The sequence below is a fragment of the Onychomys torridus genome, chromosome 18, assembly GCF_903995425.1.
Source record: "Onychomys torridus chromosome 18, mOncTor1.1, whole genome shotgun sequence".
In the NCBI taxonomy this organism is placed as follows: Eukaryota; Metazoa; Chordata; class Mammalia; order Rodentia; family Cricetidae; genus Onychomys; species Onychomys torridus.
The window spans coordinates 58,843,031-58,863,047 of record NC_050460.1 but is presented as its reverse complement, the minus strand read 5'-3'; the positions used below and the strand labels follow the sequence as shown (position 1 = coordinate 58,863,047).

The window sequence follows — 20,017 nt, the reverse complement described above, 5'->3', positions numbered from 1 at the left end:
ACGCACTGTATGGGCCTAAGAGTCACAACTCTGCCTACTGTGTGTGTATGCGCTTGTCTGCACCCCAGTCCTGTCTCCCTCCTCAGTGTCTCTTCTCCCTTCTGAGGAATATGGAGTCTCCAGCTGCCTTCATGCTGGCTCACATCCCCCATCCCTGACCTGCACGTGGGGTCCTCTATTCTTTTCTATGCTATAGGTGGTCACCGGATGGCAGTATCCAACAAGTGGCCATTGGCTAGCCTAGGTAATGCTCTGTGAACCAGTTGCTATTGGAGACATTTTTCTAATACTTGTTTATTATGTTTTCTGTACATAAGAACTAGTATAAAAGAATAATTTTAGCTGGCTACATGACCACATACCCATCACCAGCTTAAACTAGATGGACATTGGCACTCAGTCTGCTCCATGTTGCTTTTTGATGGCACCCTCCCTCACACACTGGTAGATTCCTTCTGCGCTACACTTTGAAATTCTGTCTTGGCTTTTATCCTCAGTTTTCCATGTAAGCATGCACCTGTGAGCTTATGGTTTGACCTGCCTGGGAGGAGACTTTAGGCGGTGGCATCATTGTGTCTCTCGTGTTTCTCCTATGTGGTTAACTTGGTAGATCACTATAACTGCCTTTTACACAGACCCACATCTCTGCAGCCACACCTTAACTCACCTCGTTGGGTTGAATTTGCTTACCTCTTATTTAGAGCTTGTACACTGTTTGCACGGGACTGACTAGTCCTTTCCCTTCTCATTATCTTGACAGGCATGTTAAACTTTCTGGAGTAGTCATCTAGGAATGAAGACTTTGTTGTTTTCTGATGCTTTCACATATATAGTTTAGTCAGGCATTCTGTTTCTTCTGAAGTCTTTGCAAGTCTGTAATTTTCTTGGGATTTGTTAATTTTACTTAACTTTTAAAAGTTTTGGAGGTGAAATTATATTGCATGTTTAGTGTTGACATAATTTGAAGTAACAATTTTATTTTACTAGCACTTGGTGCCTGACAGTGTATCTTAAAATATATGGCACATAAAACAGCACCGTGTTTATGGTCATCATGACTGGGATCTTGTGCCCAGGCATGGTGAGGTGAAGAAGGAGCGGTTCTGGGCACGTGGCCCAGATGCCTCTGTGCTGGGTTGGATGGCTCTGTGACCCCCAGTCTTGGGTCAGTAAAGCATCCGTGAGGAAGCTGTTGACTTTGGAGGTATGAGTGTGGGGGACGCAGTAGGGAGACTTGTAGGCAATCTTTGCATCCCTTTCCCTCGCAGGGGACCTATAGCAGTGCCCTGGTGGTGGGCAACTCTTGGGAGAGTTAGGAACTGTAGTGCACAACACACACTTCATTTGTGCTCCTAGACAGGATCTGCTTAAAAGCCGAGTCACCTCCAAACATAGCTCCCCAGATATCTAGGAGGAGCTCTGTAGGGGAAGGGCCTGAGTCTATTATGTAGTAAAGTACCCTTAACAGTTTACTAGTTGAAAACACACCGAGGAGAAATGGGCTACAGATACTGTTTCACAGTCAGTCTGCAGAAGCAGGGTGGCCACCAGGGCAGAGATGAAGGCACATGCATTCCTGTGTCTGTACTCTCACACACATTTGCATACATAATGGATGTATGCATTTTATTTTAAAGAGGACAGATTTTACCTGAGACCTCCTTCCTTTCTAACCCTGGTGTTCTGTTAGGGTATTCTGTTGGGCCAGCAAGATTTAAGTGTGGGTGTAACACGTGCACTGACTTGTGGTGGGCAAGTGAACCACGGCCTGACTGGTGACTGTGGATCCCCTTTAAAAATTCATAAGAACATGTTTAAAATGGCATAAGCTTGCATGTAGGAAGAAGACTTTTAAAATTCAGAGTATTGAGTCAGTGACACATGCCTGTAAGCTCTGGGGAGGTGGATGCAAGATCTCAAGTTCAAGGCCAGCCTACAAACAAGAATATTGTTAGAGTTCATTTCTAAACTGGTGGAAAGCCTTTAACCTTGAGTTAAATAAGTACCAAGTCATTGAATCTTTTACTTCAGATTGAAGTTTGTCAAGCTGGACATGGAGGACTCAAGGAGTGGCTGAAGGCACACACCAGCCCAGTGCAGCATCAAACTTGCTATTTTAGTGCCGCCGCCGCCGCCACTGAGCTGTGATCTCACTTTGCTTGTCCTGAAGGAGTTTTGTCTCAGGACTTGAGCCAAAATAAAAACTAAACAAATTTCAAGGTAAGTAAAATCCTTTTAAAATCTCATAAAATCTGATAGAAGATGACTTTTGTGCCAGGTGTGGTGGCAGAGGCCTGAATTCCAAGCCCTCAGGAGGCTGAGGCAGGAAGATTAAGAGCTCAAGGTTAGCCTGGGATACATAGCAGAACCCTGTCTTTTTAAAAAAAAAAGTTTCATTAAATCCTTTGGCTTGCCTTTGAAATGCATTTCACTGAATAATTCCCAGCAGATTGCTACCCTGAGTTCACTCTGGTCTTTCTGTGGCCACAGCCATCTTTGGACCTCATGTCCCTTCAGCTGTCCTTGGGGCTGACTCTGACTTCATCACTGTTGATAAAGTCAGTGCTTGGTGCCTGGCACTCGGCGAGGTCTTATGAAGGCCTTTTACCATTCCTTAGTATTCTCTTGAATTCTTTTGGTGTTTAGTTTTGGATTGTCAGTTAAGTTAGCATCTGTTTCTGTTGGGGTGCTGAAGTTTATGGCCACATGAAGAAAGCTAAAACTTTCTTTTTGGTGTGGAGGTAAGGAAAGATGGAAGGACTGTGGTCCGCAGAGGGTGCTCTGTGCCTGTAGCCACAGCATGTTGGTGCTTCACTGCTTCCTCACATACAGGCTGGTGTTGAGGAACAGCCCTGAGACTCTGCACCTGTGCGGCAGCTCCAGTGTGGCCCATCCACTGAGCACTCCTGCACTGCCAACTGGAGGGCCTTGGGCCGTTTGGGTCAAGGGAGTAGGTGTATATGTGAGCAAAGCAGAACAGCTTGCAGCCCCTGGAGATCAGCGTGTTTGGGGAACAGCAGTGTGGGCTTGCTTCTGACCACGGGGTTTTGAATTTGTGCAAAGAAATGTCCCATCTGTCAGTTCTGTGCCTACAAATGTTCTAGAGAGAAACCGAGAACTTTAAAGGAGATCCTGGTTTGTTTGTTTGTTTGTTTGTTTGTTTACATCTGATGCTGATTTGGTGGGGGGGCATGGGCAGGTAGGGGGTGGGAAGAACAAAATCACAGTTACCTTCACCATTGATGTGACAGGGGGTAGAGCTTTATTTTTGCTGATGATCCATCTTTTAGCTCCATTAGCAATGGGAAGTCAGTTTCTCTGTAACCAGAGTTTTCTGAGAGACACTGAGCACCCCAGAGCTGAAGTGGATCTGAAAAGACCTAAATGTTCATGCTGCTACTTTGAGCTCAACTAATGACCACCTATTTTTAACATGCCGCAGAATTAAAGCATTGCATTAATTCTGTCATGTATGTGAAACAGCAAGATTCCTATATAATGTAAGCATGCTCTAGAGGATGAGTTATCTATATCCCTTGCACAAATAAATTGTTCTTAAAGAGATACAAGAAAATCAGGTCACAAGGAGCTAGGCAAAGCCTGTGCTGAGAAAGCAAAGCGAAAGGCTGGAATAACACAGTATCAGCATTGTGGAGTGTGTCTCCTCCTACTGGTTCTTTGTGACTAAATGCTAGCATCAGTGTAGAAATTGTATATTGCTTTTAATTCAGGTGATGGGAGCTAATTCTGGCAGCAGTTTGGTGTGTTTGTTGTTTTCATCAGGTTTGAAGAAAATAAATATGTAAGCTTTTGGCTAAAATAGTCCTTCTCCCGCTCACCACATCTATTTCCTAACAGGTACCCTTCTCAGACAGGCATGGCCCTGTGCTGGGGGCTTTGCATCTAGTACTGGCAGGCTGTGCTATCTTGGTAAGAAGTGGATTACTTCTGGCAGGGGTGTCAAGTACTGGGGTTCCCTGTCTCAGGGTAGTGCAGTGCAGTCTTGTGTTCTTTCCGCAGGGGTTGCGTTGTTGGAGAAAAAAGAAAACACATGGTAAAGATATGCAAACAGCATTGTGCTTGTGTATAAAACACAAATAGGTCTTGGCGTATCTCACTGTAGACAACTTTTGGAGTGTGTATTAGTCAGGCGTCTCTAGAAGAACTTATAGAATAAACCCCTGTATATTAAAGGGATTTCTTAGAGTGGTTTATAGGCTGTAGTCTTGCTTGTCAGACAATTGCTGTCTCCTCACAGAAAGGCCAAGAATCTGGTAGGTGTTCAGTCCATGAGGCTGGATGTCCAGCAGTCTTAATCTGGTGCTGGAGTTCCAGAGGATTCCTAGAGAACTCAGTGCTGGTCTTCAGTGTATGCTGAAGAGTCCTAAAGTGGGCTCTAATACCAGCAAAGGAATGCCTCAGCAGCAGGAGAGATAAACAGTGAGGGTGAGGACAAGCAGGTAGAAAGCCGAAGTGGCCTCCTTCCATGTCCTTTTATGTGAGCTGCCATCAGCAGGTGTGGCCCAGAATGAGAGTGGGTCTTCCCACTTCAAATGATCCAATCAAGAAAATCCCTCACAGGCATGCTCAGTTGCTTGGTATTTAGTTGATTTCAGATGTAGTCAAGTTGACAACCAAGATTAGCCATCACAGCACAACACATAGCTCTGTTTTGGGAGGGTCCTTCTCATTTCCTGAAGCCCAGGAAGCCCTGCACCACTGATGACCAAACCCCTGTACTGCTGCCATCTGCTTCCACTACTGGGTTCCACTCCCACTGCCTGCTGTCACTGTTCCAACTGTCTGCCTGAGTGGTACTGGTCCACAGTTCTTCTGAGGACCTGGCCCATGCCAAGAACAGGAACGTCTCCAGGGAGTGGTATTTTGAAGGACTCCAGGGACTAGTACAGGAGCTGCCAGGGCTGTAGCCTAGAAGGTGAATGGAAACTCATCCATGAGCCGGGAGGAGTGCACTCCAAAGCCCTAAGGTACAAAGCTCTTATGCACTGGACCCTTCAGATCTTGCCCTAGAAACCTGTTTACGGGCTGCTTGATTATTTCCCTCAAATTATTCTTTATAGGAATTGAAAGGCTGATAAGGTGGTGCAATCTGAGTTTGAGCACCGGGAGTCCTCTGACATACACATGTGTGCGTGCGTGCATGCGTGTGCGTGTGCGTGTTTGTGTGTGTGTGTGTGTATGTTGTGTGCGTGCACACGTCCATATACACACAAACACATGCACACAAATAAATAATTGTAATTTGTTTTAAAGAAACTGGGAGCTGGTTAGATGGCTGAGTGGTAAAGAGCTCTGGCTGATCTTTCAGAGGACTTGAGTTCAATTCCCAGCACTCACATGGTGGCTTGTATCTATAAACTCCAGTTCTAGGGCATCCAATGTCCTCTTTGGCCTCAGCAGGCACCAGGCTCACACATGATGCATAGACATATATGCAGACAAGATACTCATACATGTAAAAATAAATTAAAAAAGAAACTGTGAATAAAGTATTTCTCTGAGTTCTAGAAACCTCTCTGAGTGAGGAGGAGTTGTGAGAACTCTGACTTGGAACTAGCCTGTCAGAAGTTCCAGAGGCCTGGACTTGAGGCCAGGACTGAAATGAGGCTGTCCTGGGGACAGAACCCTCAGCCATTGGAACTAACATACTTCATGTAGACAGTGAGAGGTCTGCTGGATGAGAGGTCTGCACTGGATAAGAGGGCCACACTGGATGAGAGAGCCACACTGGATGAGAGGGCCACACTGGATGAGAGGGCCACACTGGATGAGAGGACCCCACTGGATGAGAGGGTCACACTGGACGAGAGGACTCCACTGAATGAGAGGGCTGCACTGGATGAGAGTGTTGCACTGGATGAGAGGGTTGCACTGGATGAGAGGACCACACTGGATGAGAGGGCCGCCTGGATGAGAAGGTCACACTGGACGAGAGGACTGCACTGGATGAGAGGGTCACACTGGACGAGAGGACCCCACTGGATGAGAGGTCACACTGGACGAGAGGGCCGCCTGGATGAAAAGGTCACACTGGATGAGAGGACTGCACTGGATGAGAGGGCCGCACTGGATGAGAGGGCCACACTGGATGAGAGGGCCGCACTGGATGAGAGGGCCGCACTGGATGAGTGGGCCGCACTGGCTGCTCAAGAGCTAGTTACTTGCTTACTAGTGGGAAGAAACCATGCTTTGGGGGCACAGGAATGAACTTGGTTGTGAGAGTTCCATAAGAGAATAGTGCATTTTCTTCCAGCATTATTAATTCACCCTCGTTTGCAGGAGGCCTTCATGTACCACAGCGGATAGGAAGAGCTGCGGAGGACAGAAAATTTATTGCTGTCTGCACTGCTGCTTTACGGGGAGCTAGGATAGCTTGGTTTCCCAGAAGTCCCTGTCATCCCAGAGTTTTAAAGTCACCTATTTGCCATTCTGTCTGTAACTAGGAGCAAACACAAGCCATATGTCCTTACCAGGCTTCCCATGATGGAACCATACTATCTCCTTGGACTTCCTGTGTCCACCAGCCACCCAAGCAAAATCCTGGACCTGTCCCTGTTGCTCCTGGGACCCGCTGTGGGACTATGAGTACCATGGGGCACCACCCATTCCAGGCAGAGACAGCGGCAGGTCATCTCACCAGACTCAGGAACTGAATAAAAACAACAGCCACTGCAGGCAGAGAAAAGAATAGGTCATTCTGGGAACCCTGGGCTATCAGAGGAAAGAGCAAACTGACTGACTTCCTAACAAGAAAGACTGGAAGAGGCAGGCTCACTGCAGCCACCAGACAGTGCAGGGCTCCAGGAGACGAAGACAGGGAACCAGAAAGGCCTTCTGGACCTAATGAGTTTTTGGCCACAGCTCAGAGTTTATTAGACACACTGGAAAATGTGATAGGTGTGCTAGTCTGATGGAAGCCAGTGACAGGTGTGGCATGACCCCAGGGGGCCTAAGAGCTCTGTAGGCCTTCATGGGTGATCAAATGATGGAAACTGTTGCCCCATGCTGTCACATGGTACTTGGAGATAAGAGTTAGAATGAAGCTGAACACTGCCCTAAGGATCCAGGTACCCACAACTCCTCTCCAAACCCCATTATAGCATGGAATCATATATAGCAAGGACAGTTGCTGACCCATGGCAAGTTCCACAGAGGTCCTCTTATATAGGGCTGGAGCCGGGAGGGGTGCAGTTCTCCCACCCCATGTTGAAAAGGAGCTGAGGCTAACCTCCTCGACCTGCCTACAGATGGACTGGTGAATAGCCTTGCCACCTTCTCTATGGAAATGCTGCTATGGTCCCTGTTGCCAGGCTCTGCTTTCTATTGTGCTATATCCCCTGGCAATACATAGACAGGCTCTGTAGTCTATGACTGTGATCTCAAAAATGCGCAGGGACCCTCTGTTTGAAATGTGTTGTCCTAAATGCTCTTTCCTTAGAGGGCCTGAGCTGAGAAAATGGCACCCTCCCTGGATTCGGGGAAGAAATATAGAGTTGCTACTTTTGAGTATACTGTTGGCTTTTGGTAATTGTCAATCTAGGAGTCACAGTTCTAAAAAAATTCCTTTCTATACTCTGTGTCCATTCATTCATTTACCATCAAGTGTGCCTGCTCTGTGGATGAGCCTGATTGCAGGGAGAGTTGGGTAGGACCATGGGGCCTACCTGGGAACAGAGAGCCCTGGGCCACCACAGACTGCTGCTCTGAAAGGAGGGATATGACCATGGTGTGGCCTCTGATTGGGAGCCAATGCTACCTGGGAGGAGGCATGTAGGGCACAGGTCACTCTGGATTCTGCTCTTGGGACCTTTTGACAGGTGGCAGGGCTACTATGTGCTGAAGAGGAAGGGGGTGCAGCCTTATATGTGGCTGAGCATGGTATTTGTAGTTATGGAATGATTGAGTCAGTGATCTGAGATTATTTTCATTTTAAAAGTTTTTAAGTTGTCTGAGTACAATTTGTTTTTAAAGAACACTAAGTTTCTAAGTGGTTGGATTTACAGTCTGTCCGCTAGGGCTCTTAAGCTTTCAAGATTGTCCATGGAAGTGTAGTGAGGCTGTCAAGATTCAGCTTCTAGTGTAGTTGGGCAGCAGCTGGCTCTTGGAAGCTGGCTGTCATTTCCTCTTCACTAAATAGCTGCAGTATCCTTGGGGCTGGAATGTGAAGGGGTCTGCAGATTTAGGAGAGTCTGAATGTACTGATTGGTTCCAGCAGAGTCCACGGGCAGGGGGAGATCATCAGTGAATCTTTACCACATGGCTGTATGACACTGAAAAACTTTCTCCTGAGAAACAACCAGCAAAACTTAGAATACTGAAGGCCCTTGATACCTCCTTCACCCACAACAGCCATGGCCAAGGAGATGCCCACTGTGACCATTGCACCCCCTTCCTTGGTGTTCAGCCTGAAGCAAACTTTATGTGGTCTTTCTGTGACTCCCTAGAGTTGTCAGGCTTTTGTGGCCAGTGATGGTCAAGGCTTGTTGACCACACAGAGAAAGAGTGACTGTACAAAGAACAAGGTCAGGGCCAGGTGCAGAGCATAGCAGAGACTCTCAAGTATGTGTGCCTTCTGGTGGTCTGAAGCAGAGATGTGAGCCATAGGACAGAGTTGGCAAGGCTTTGCCAGCAACATGAAGTGGAACCTAGTGCAGGAGTCTGGGTAGGTACTTAACAGACAGGCTGCAGGAGGTGGACACCTAGGTAGGAGCAGCATGAAGTAGAAAGGGCACCAGACAACATGGGGCAGGGCAGGGGCTGTGTAAGTGCCCCTGGTAGGACACAAGTCTAAGGAGATTTAGAAAGATTTTTTAACTATTCCAAAAAAATGTGCAGTTTCTCTCACACTGTCGCCAAGGGAGGGACACCTTCCTCTTGTCCTCTGCAGTCAACCTCTGTCCTAATAGATATCCTGGTTGGTTCATCCTGGCCTCAGCATACCCTGTCTGAAGGAAATGTCCATAATGTCCAGCATGTGTAGCGCCCAGACCAGGTCCAAGTTTCAGCTCCAAACGGCACCCACTTGGTGTCCTCTGGCCCAGCCTCAGAGCTACTCTCCTGCGTGGTCGGTCTCTTCTGGACAGCAGGTGGTGCTGTAGGATCACTGCTGAGAGCAGTGCGCTGAGCAAAGCTGTTGTTGAGTCAGTGCCAGGGGCATAGCAGGTAGACTTGAGTTACACTCCCTCTATTTCGACATGAAAAGTATAAACTTACTACCCTAAAGAAGGGGGGTGTGTTGTTGCTGCTTATTGTTTCAGGAATTGTGGTGTATTAAAGGGTAACCTCAGAGCAAGTGTGGTTTTGCTGTATGTAGTTGGACAGTGTTGTTACATACAGAGCCGGAGCCCCAAGGTTGGCACGTTGGTTGTGACTGCACCTCAGCTGGCAGGCTCCTAGTGCGGCATTGGCCCCGACAGCTTGAGAACCACTGAAGCTGAGGCAGGCCTGCCAGTACTGAGCACTCCCAGGTAAGCCCAGGATTTGTCCCGGGGCTGCCTTCTGTGATTAACAGATGACGATTCGAGGAAGTAAATAAGTGAGCACTTGTGTATAAGCCTGGCCCATTGGAAGTGGAGGAGCCTTTGGTTGGAGTACTAGCTCTAGCATGTGCTACAACCATGGTGATGCAATCACCGCTATAGATTGTAGACTGTACAACTCCTTAAACAAGCATGGCATGAATGGCTGTAAAGCAATTGATGGATGTCTGGTTTCTCTTCTACAGACATTCCAAAGCCTCCTTACTGAAATTTGGTGATATTTAAATGAGCTGGTACATGTATAGGGACTGATAGTATGGGTGGGGGCCATTAAGGTACTCAGAGTTCCTTGGGTAACTCCCTGCTCTACCTCTATCTCACCTCTTCATCCTTCCTCTCATCTAGCCTCCCACAGTGCTTCTTCAGACCCTGCCTGGCCCTTGCTCCTCTAGGCCATTCTGTACTTGTAATCCAGTGTACCTCGGTAGGTGAATTCCAACCCCTTATCTCCAGTGTTGACTTTCCTCTTGATTTCCAGACTGAGACCCTGCCTAGCTGTGTCCCTCTGTGGGTCTACAGACACCCAGATCCTACTCCTTTGCCCTGAGGTCTCCCTCTCTATTCTCTTTTGTACTTCTCTTGGATTCCACACTCCTATCCAGGAAGCCCTTGGCTGTCCTTCTGAACATCATGGGATGCTTGCTTCCTGCATCTTAAACTGCTGTCCCTGAGTCGTGACTTATGTCCCTGCATTAAGCCTTACCCCTGACTGCTCCCTCTCAGCCTCCATCATTCTTAAAACAAGGTCAGAACCAGATGAAAACTCTTGGTAACAGTCCCATATCAGTCCCCTCTATTGAGTGGCTGCCACCTAGCCTAGCAAGTCCCCATGCTGAGCCCATGGACCCCTTCTTTCATCTCTGGTTAGCTGCTTGGCAGTTAGGCTGGTGCCTGGTTGCCCCTGGGCACTGCCTGCAGAAAATGCATGCTTGATGCTCATGGCCAACTCCCTCACCAGCCTGAGGTTCATTTTCCTACTTCCTGTCTTACCAGAGTTGAGAAGCCTTACCCCATGCTGACCACTCCAGGTATCTCTCTACTACCCACAGGGCATGCTGTGTCATTTGTCTGATGTTCCCTGTGCATCCTTCTTGTCCTTGTTTGAACATAGGTTTCAGGAAAGTAGCCATGTGTTTTGTCTCCTGTTGTTTCTTGAGCACCGAGGACGTCCTGTGCTTAGTGGAATCCAATAAATATGAGTTAGATAAGGAGAGTGTTTCTCTGATCTTCTTATTAGTAAATACTTCTGAGGTATTTTAATATTATATTGGAGAGGGGCTAGAGAATGGAGTAGTTAGAGAGGAGCCGGTGCTGTTCCCAGCACCTATATGGGTGGCTCAGACCATCCAGATCCAGGGTATTTAATATCTCCCTTCAACTCCCTTTGGCACCAGGCATACACACACACACACACACACACACACACACACACACACACACACACACACACACCAAATTTAAATGTTTTTTTCAAATATTATATTGAAGAATGTTACATTTTCTCACATGTTGGTTTTATGTAAATATCCAATGAATAACTGACTCAGAGTTTATAACTCAATAAACTCTCCTCCCCACCTTTATTCTTTTGTTTTGTTTTTGTTTTTTTGGGACAGGTTTTCTCTGTGTAGTCCTGGCTATCCTGGAACTTGCTCTGTAGACCAAGCTGGCCTCAGATTCACAGAGATCAGCCTGCTTCTGCCTCCCAAGTGCCAGGATTACAGGCGTGTACCAGCACACCTAGCTTGAAGTGTTTTTTTAATTTACACCCAACCTGTATGATTGTCAGGAAGCCACTTCTGGCTCACTAGATTACTGCATTCTGCAGCAGTTTTTTGGTTTGTTTTTTGTTGTTGTTGTTGTTGTTGTTGTTGTTGTTGTTGTTTTTCATGAGTCAGACTACTGTTTTTATATTCCTCTTAACTAATCGTAAAGATAGAAGGAATTGGAAGGCAAACAAAGAAGAAAATGGTTTGTACAGAGTTAGGACATGTATTCTACTCTGGAGACTATGGGATGACTCAATGTTAATTAACATGTGCTAACCACACCAGTGCCACCAGAGAGCTCTCATTCTGTGTGCCTTGTTGAAGTGCTAAAGTCAAAAATCACACCAGCTCTCGGGAGGGCCTCAGACACACCAGCTATGGACGGGGAGATTGCGCACTGGTCTGTACTATCCGATGAGATCCAAATGGCTGCTGTGAAGAGAAGTGCACACAGCGCCGGTTTTGCTCACCCTTGCCTGGATGTCACGCCTCTCTTGGTCAATACAGCAAGTGACTCCGTATAACTGAGTGGGGCCCAAGACCCTTTCCGGTTCCTTATTACAGTAACCGAGGGTCGCTTCCTTTCCTTTTAAGCGATCGTCTTCTCTGTGGTCTGGTGTTCATCCCTGCAGTTGCTTTTGACTCCATGGCGAGAGCTGTACACCTGATCTGGACTGTGGCTTTAGATGTCCAGTGGATATTCAAGCACAGGCAAGTGGCCACAGCTAGGACTTTTGTCCCTGTGACTTGAGACAAGAAACTATAAGGCCTGCCACCTAAGTTGGAGATGGTGTGACCAGATGTTTTCCAAAACAGGTCATCTGCTCCCAAGGTCAAGTATCCTGGAGGCACAGTAAAACACATAGCAGCAGCACAAGAGGACTTTCCCATCAATCTTCATAGCATCATTCCCACAGGCTTATTCCTTAGAGCTGTGGGATAGGTCTAGAGCACTCTGGTGCTGGTGTCCACGCCTACGAGACCACCTGGGCCCTCTGTGGTGCCTCTAGGCATTTATACTGTCTTATTCCTGGCAGCCCCTCCCACTCATGCCAACTGCCTGGTAGGAGGCCTAGTGAGGTGGCAGGCTGGACACACAGCCCTCTTGGACTAACACTGGAGACATGTCAGTGTTGCTACCAAAACTAGTCCCTAATCTCTGAAAAGATTTCTTTGCTTCCTATACATGGGACAGCCTTCAAGGTGCTTCCCCCATACCCAGTCTTTCTTTAGATATACTATTTGTACCCCGAGGAGGATTGTCCTCTGTTCCCAAGTGTCCAAGGCTCCAACAGCCCCAGGGAGTGTAAACACAGTATAAAAGGCATTAAGGCTGAATAATTGCTTGTAGGTATTAGGCTTGGTTCTAACTGCTCTTGTCTACTAATAACCCCTCTTTATATCTATGGAGTGTCTACCTCCAGTCATGGATTAAAAATGTTTGGGAAAATTGCATCTGGGCTGAACATGTATAGACTTTTCCTTGCTATTTCTGAACAATAGAGTGTGACAAGTATTCATATAATATTTTCATTGTACTAGGTATGAAAAGTATTTGTGAGGTGACGTAAAGTCTGAGGGAAGATGAGTGCACAGGTTACGCAAATACTGTGCCACTTATATCAGGGACCTGAGCATCTACAGATTCTGGTATGGGGGCATGTATCTTGGATCAATCCCCTGAAGATACTGAGATACAGTAGCCCTAGAATGATGGGTAAGAGTCCTGAGAGGTGAGAGTTTCATGGGGCAGAAGAGGCTGTGCTGAAGCCAGAGCCCAGGTAAGTGGGTTCCAGGCTGGGTTCCCCTGTTACTGACACTAAAACGTGTGCTAACGTGGTTTGTGCAGGACCTAATCAGGAAAGGAAAGTGTGGTGAGGAGGGCTCTGCCATCCTACCTAGGCTTGGGAGAATCAGCTCTGTGGCAGCCCCTGTTGGTCTGATCCCCAGCAGTCCAGGGAGCAGGAACAGTGCTGGCTTCTGCCTGCATGGGCTGATTACTACAGCTCCCTGTCAGGAGCTGAGCTCTGTGCCCTCCAGTGTCTGATCTTCCCCTGAAAGCATGCTCCTCTCATCTGCTGCCCATCTCGGGCCTGGCCTGAGAGCCTGCATCCCTTCTTCTCTGCCAGCCTTCCATCATTCCTTTTCTCTGCTTTACAGCTGTGACGGCCACCAGCCGTCTCTTTTCACCCTACCCTCCTGCCACTCCACTGTAGGATATAAATGCGGATTCCATGTGGCTCTCAGGACAAGTTCTAAAGTGTTGTTTCAGCTGGAAGAGCCCTTTCAAATCAGGCCCTGCTTGCCATCCGTGATTCTCACTTTTGTGCCACCACAGGACACCACAGTCTCAGCCTCACCTTCCCAAGGGCTCTCGGTTCTTGCCTTTCTTAGCAGATACTTCCAGCCTCCCCTCATCTTATAGGTGTCTTCTGAGGCTTTCTTGCCTGCTATGTTGAGAGTGCGGATCATGCATAAGCTAAGACTTCACCATGCATGTTTATGAGCTGTTCTTATCTGCCAGCATCGGGGTATCTCCAGGACAGCTGCTGCCTCCCTGGGCCTGTTGTCTGTAGCACCCATCCCTGGCCTGATGTAGCAGGGTGGAGACTTGAGATAACAGTACAGTGAGACCAACATATCTTGCCTAGATTTTTAAAACACTTCAATCAATGTACTACTGATACAGTGTTTCTATTCTCTGATAAATATGCTTTCGGAATGGAAAGAACATGTGGAAAGATGGATTTTTGTGACTGAAAGTTGGCAAAGTAACAGAGATGTCTGAATGGAGTTGTAACCACATGTGTCTGGGTATTCTGTGATAAGCTCACTCATGTTAGAATGAATAGCAGACCAAGAGAAGATGTTTTGTTGATAGTAGTAACCTAAAGGAGTATTAGCAGCTGCCCATGGCCTACTTACAGATTTTAAGAAAGTTTTAAAAGATAAAAATAAAACAAAAAAGGTGAAGCAGAGACATATAGCCATGAGATCTTACTTCTGGCCCTTTACAGAAGAAGCATGTAGAATTTGATCTAAAGGATTAAAAAACAAAGTATGTAATTGAAGGTATACAAATTTGCACGTATTTCTTGCTGACCAGAGTCCTTGGCTAGGCTGGCTCTGTGTGTTAGTCCGCTAAGCATGATGGAAACACAAAGGGGCTAGTGTGTGTCTTCCCCAGTCCTTCAGCACCCATCATCAGTGCTCATGCTCTACACTCTTGAAGGAGTCAAGTCAGCACTGGTCCCAAACACATGAATGAAGCGGAGAGGGGACACTTGAGAGACTGTGTGTTGAGGTGGTCTTGTCGAGGGGACTTTGTTGGGCCAGCCTCTCCATTCACTGTCGTGTTCATGACTTCTCTCCCCTCCCTGTTCACCTTGTCTGCACTGTGCTTTGCCGAAGCCCATTTTCCCCCTGCTCTTCTATTTAGCAGACTACTCCTTTATTGGTGCTTTTATTCATAATTGTAGGAATTTTTGTTGCAACAGAACTTTGATGTTTGTTACAGGAGAATGTTTTCCCAGAAAGGTCTGTAGCTACTGCACTTCTCTCCTTTCTACCCAGTGCGTTGTGCTGGAATTGGGGGGGGGGGGTTAAACTGTCACATGTCACTTTCTGGGTGGTGTGTGAGGAAATCATTGTGCGTTTGGGTCCCATTCAGCCCAGTTCTGCCTAATTCTGAGGCTTGATGAATTAGCCTGAGACAGAGGAGCAGTCAGTCACTCGTATCCTGCCGGCAGGGGTGGCTGTCGCCTCAGCCTCAGCTCTGCACATTGGAATGATCCTCCGTGTTATTGCTGAGTGACCAAGGGACGCAGAATGAGCTTGGGACCAGCAGGGACTGGCAGCCACTCATCAGTCCATATGGCATTGCCGGGCTTGGGGACTTTGACCACAGGCACCTTCTTCAGCATCGTGGGGCGTCGGTATAAAAGGAGGCGCAAGAAGCGCTCTGAGAGGAAAGGTAATTACTCGGACATATAGGTGGAGTTTGCATGCCACACAGGAGCGTCTTCTGGGGTGGGCTGCCTTGTAGCTCAACCTTGCTAGTGCCGCAGCTTCTGGGCTTCACCGTTGACTTTAATGCCTCTCTTTGGCTGATACTTTGTGGAATTTGGTAGTGCATGCTGACAAAGGAAGCTTTGAAAATGTGTTTGTAAGTGTGAGCAGAGGTCCTTTCAGCCCCCCCCCCCCCCCCCCCCCCCCCCGTCTGCAGGGTGCTTTTGGAGAGCTGTTTGTGAGGCTGTGGAAGTTTGAGGCTTTAGCATTACAAGACTTTTCTCTAGAGATGATTCATAATGAATGCCTTTTGCTGCCGCTCTTCATTAGTGCCTTTTTGCCCTAAATTTGCTTATTTTACCAGGAGGGCAAGACTGTAGCTGTCACTGTGGAAATATTTTCCTTCTGCAGAAGCAGAGGATAAATCCCCCATAATCAGCACCTGGCTTATTTCAGTACTTAATTCCACTCAATGTTTTAAGAAATTAAAATCCATAGTTTTGTTTTTTTGTTTTTTTGTTTTTTTTTTTTTTACAAGATTCAAAAGTTGTCTATTACTATAAAAATTACAAACCATTAGCTTTTGGAGGGAAAATATTCCACAATAGTTACTGTCTTTCATATAATTAGAAATACTAGGAAATGTCCCAGTGAAACAGTCTTCTAGCCTGAAACAGCTGGCTGTGCTGCAAGGCTCACTGCCCCTGCCTCTGCTTCCCTAGACATTTCCTCAGTGCTACCACCCCACAGGATTAGGGCATAACCTGTCACCATGGCAAGCTCTGTGGCTAGCAATGATAATTCTTCAGGAAATAAAATGAGCTCTAGTTTTTAAAGGATGAAGAAGAAATTAATTTCAGAGCCAGCAATCTTTGTAGTATGCCCAGTATAGCGAAGACTGGCGTACTTAATAGAATGTTGGGGTTAGGAACACATCATGGTCCCTACATGCTTGTAGGCGTGGTACCTGTGCCCTTGAGGGCACATGATGTTTTTACTATTATGTGTATAGAACAAAGAGAGGCTCAAAAAAGCCCATTTAATTACCTACTCACTCTCATCTTGGAGGAGTCCAATCCTGCTAGCCTTTGTATCTTCAGTTAAGTTTTAAAAGGTTGGAAGTCATAATGCCAGTCAGAAACACAAAGCAAAACTACGGAGGCATTGATCCAATATCCCAATTTAGAAATGCCACTTGTTCTGCAGACCCTCAGCACAAGCCACCTAGCAGCTAGGAGAATGTTGGGACATCCAAGCCTTATTCTGACCTCATTCTTTGGACTCACTGCAGTCCCAGCTCAGGGCACCCTCCTTAAGTCTTCTGGAGCTGTGTCCGCTGCAGGAAAAGCTCTGCTGTGAGGCTGCCTTCTTCAAGCTAGCATCTTAAAGAGCAGAGGATCACATGGTAGCAGCTAGGCCTGTGCATATGGGACTTTGCTCCTGGCCATGCTTCTAAATAAGCTCGTTGTCAGTTACTGAACAGCGTGACTGTGTGTAGTGGCACCTACTCTTGGTGGTTTATAATATGTCTTTGAAACTAACAAAAACCCCTCTAAAACAATGGAGGCTGTTACGATGGTATATCCAATCACATCAAAGATCTTTAAGATGGAAAGTGTGAGCTTTTGAAATACCTTACAGAGCATGTGTAAAGAATTCTGCTTTTCTAAGACTGGGATAATGCATGCCTTTTAAAATTTAGTTCTGTGTTGAAACTGTAGTGGCAAGCTGCTTGTTGAACTGTGACAACAATACACTTTCAGTGACTTTTCCCTCTCTCCTGCATTTCCCAAGTGTCTGCTGTGCCTGTCCCCCCCCCCCCCCCCCCCCCCCCACAGAACAAACATTGGTTAGCTTGTGTGCAGCTTTGGAGGATCCACCAACACAGCAGAAAGTCCTGTGGGAAGGAGAGCTGTCTAGTCTTGGTGCTGACCAGGCAAATGATGCTTGTCAAGGCCTGAGAGAAAGGAGTCTTTGGCATAGTCAGACTGTGAGGCACATTAGAGCCTATTCAGGGGTCAGTCCCCAGTTACCATGTAAGGTGACTGGTGCAGTAAGCTCAAATTCAGAAGTGCTCCTTAACTGTGTTCACCACCACCACCAGCACCACCACCACCAGTACCACCACCACCAGCACCACCACCACCACGTTGTATGTGTAAGGTCCCATGTCTGTGCCCAGTCCTTCTGATTTGCCATTGAGTGTTTTGTTTGTCCCAAATGTGAGAGCATCTTTAGTCTGTTCCCACTTCTTCTGCACATGTATGAAGACTGTTGTCAGGTGCTTTGAGCATGGGCTTCCCTCCTCTGCCTTGTTTCTAGGGTGGAGAGGTGAATAGGGTTAGGCATGTTGTGGAAATGAGGCTCTAGTTCAGTAGAGACATGCACTCTCTGAGTACTGTTGGAAAATAACCCTAAGACTCAGAGCAGTCTTCCCTGCTTGGTGTGAAGAGGAGAGCTGGTCATGGTGATCCCAAGCTTCTGTCATGAAGTTAGTCTCAGCTCTAGTCTGTTCACTGGGCTCTTTGAGAGATGAAGAAAGAACAAGGCAAGTGTTGGGATGTAGGATGGAGTGGTACTGACCCATCTGCACATCTATCCACCTGTCTAACAAGTACTCATCAGGAACTTCTGAATGCTGGCATCAGAGGTTTGGACACTCACAGCACAGATATAGGAACAGCACTTCAATAGTATGAGTGCTGGTCCTAACTCTCAGGGGTGGGGTTTGCTCTGGAATGGACCATATGAACTTGTTGTGTGACTAGGGAGGTGGTTTCTGTGACTTGTAGCTGCAATGCTGTTTGTACAGGTAGGAAAGACATTCTCTAGGCTTCAGTGACAGTAGAAGACAATCTGTGATGTCATCTATGAGAGGGCTTCAAGTGTAGAAAGTTGCCACTGACCCCCTTCACACAGCACCACTTGTGGGTAGATAGCTCAGATTTTCTAGCATGTGCTGTGGCAGATATGGAGTATATCTCATTGCATTTATGCTGATGGCACAAGTGAGGACCTTGATGCCAGGGCAAGAGGTCCTCTCAGAGAGGATGCATTCCGTGGCAGCAGCACATTCCAGTCTAGCAGCTGAAGTCCTGAATCACATTTGGAATGTTAGAGAAATTGGATCCAAGATAAATTTCAGCAATGCCAGTTCCCAGTATAAATGTTAATATTGAAAATACAGTTTTAGAAACATTTTCAGTGGCTTTGCTCCATTTAGTTGTCCCAGTGGGGGAAAAAAAGCTAATTAAATATAAGCAGAATATTCTAGATTTTATATATCCAATATTCATACTTGCTAAGATTTTTCTGGAAATAGCTTTAATTTATTATAGGGTTTTAAACTACATATTAAGTATTTTATGCTCTGTTTTATCATTTGGTTATAGTAAATGTTCTTCCTAGAAAGAATGGTCTGGGTTTGATTTTCTCATTTAATTCATAGATGGAATTCTGGCTTATTACCCCATTTTGGTCATTATGTTCTTAAATATAAGCTCCATGTTACATATGTGTCTGGAAGATAGCCAAAAACAAGTTGAGCTGTGACTTGAATGTATTTATTTATGGGTTATTTTAATTTTCCTGAGATAAACAGCCCAACTTTAGGGATCTTCAGGTCATATGGCAGGCATAGCCAGTCTGTGCCTGCTGACCATAGTCCAGGATTCTATCACTGTCAGTTTCCAGACTCACCAAGAACAGTCACAGACCAGGGACAAGAAGAAGCATGATGGTAGGCTCTATGTTGGCCTGGCTTCTTTCTGGAATTTGTTTAGAATTGACAGGAACACGCACTGTATACAGGCCATACTGGTGCCAAATGACAAGGACCCACTCAGTGTGGCCTTCACTGCCCCTGTGAGGAAGGTATGTCACTGCTCAAGCTAGGTCAGAGGGCCTTAGCAAGACTCAGCCCAACTGTTCTCCAGCATCACCACCAACTGCCATCCTGTATAACTCAGGCTGTTATTGGTATCTGGTGGAGAGGGACCTGAGCAGAGAATTTATGTCCCTCAGCAAAGGTGAGTAAAAGTAAAAGTGGAACACACTGCTTAATCTTGATTGTGTCAAGCAACTGCCTTTCCTATTGGTTCTTTCACCTTATAAACCCTTCCCGATCAAGGACCTCAGTTTGTAGCCATACATTTTCAAGTATAGACTCAGTGCAAAGGAAGCAGACGTGGCTGATGTGGTCCTCCAAGGCACCTTGGTTCTGTGAGCATAGATGTGATCAGGAATCTGGGCACTCTGATTAGATACCCACCTTTGTGTTCCTTGGGAAATACTTCACTGTGTGCCGCAGAACCAGAGACCAAAAGCTCTGAGCACTTCGTGGGGTTTATAGGCTCTTGTCAGGGCAGGTGCTGCAGATGAGGCCAGCTATCTGTGAGGATCTGGGTCACCCAGAGAAGATGCTGGCTCTGGGCTTTTGAGGCCATCAGTACCTATAGTTCCATCTTAACAACAAGCCTGTGTGGCATTTCCTGGGGAGGGAAGTCATGCATATAGATGATTTGCTGAATAAAGAGGAACTGGAGGAACATGGGGAATCTAGTCCTCACCATGGTTACCCATACTTGTCCTGACTGTAGGGAACCATTGACTCTGCTGCTACCTGACATTCTTGGTAAACTCAGCTGGTGCTCAGCCACACAGCCCCAGTTATGTGTATCT

The 20,017-nt window shown here is 46.7% G+C and overlaps 1 protein-coding gene across 5 annotated transcripts in view; it reads left to right on the top strand.

The window, feature by feature from the left end:
- Adarb1 (adenosine deaminase RNA specific B1) overlaps window positions 1-20,017 on the top strand; it is a 126,637-nt gene that overhangs the window by 58,132 nt on the left and 48,488 nt on the right. For 2 of the 5 annotated variants that reach the window (XM_036167137.1, XM_036167135.1), the window contains exon 2: window positions 2,032-2,220. The exons of 1 other annotated variant lie outside the window; for it this stretch is intronic. Coding sequence is in view for 2 of the 4 variants with exons in the window: in XM_036167134.1 (XP_036023027.1) it covers window positions 15,158-15,302 (145 nt within the window). In the remaining 2 variants the exon portion in view is untranslated. Of the gene's footprint in view, window positions 1-2,031; window positions 2,221-15,126; window positions 15,303-20,017 lie in introns of those variants that run through there. 2 more of the 5 variants (XM_036167134.1, XM_036167133.1) reach the window with 2 other exon arrangements.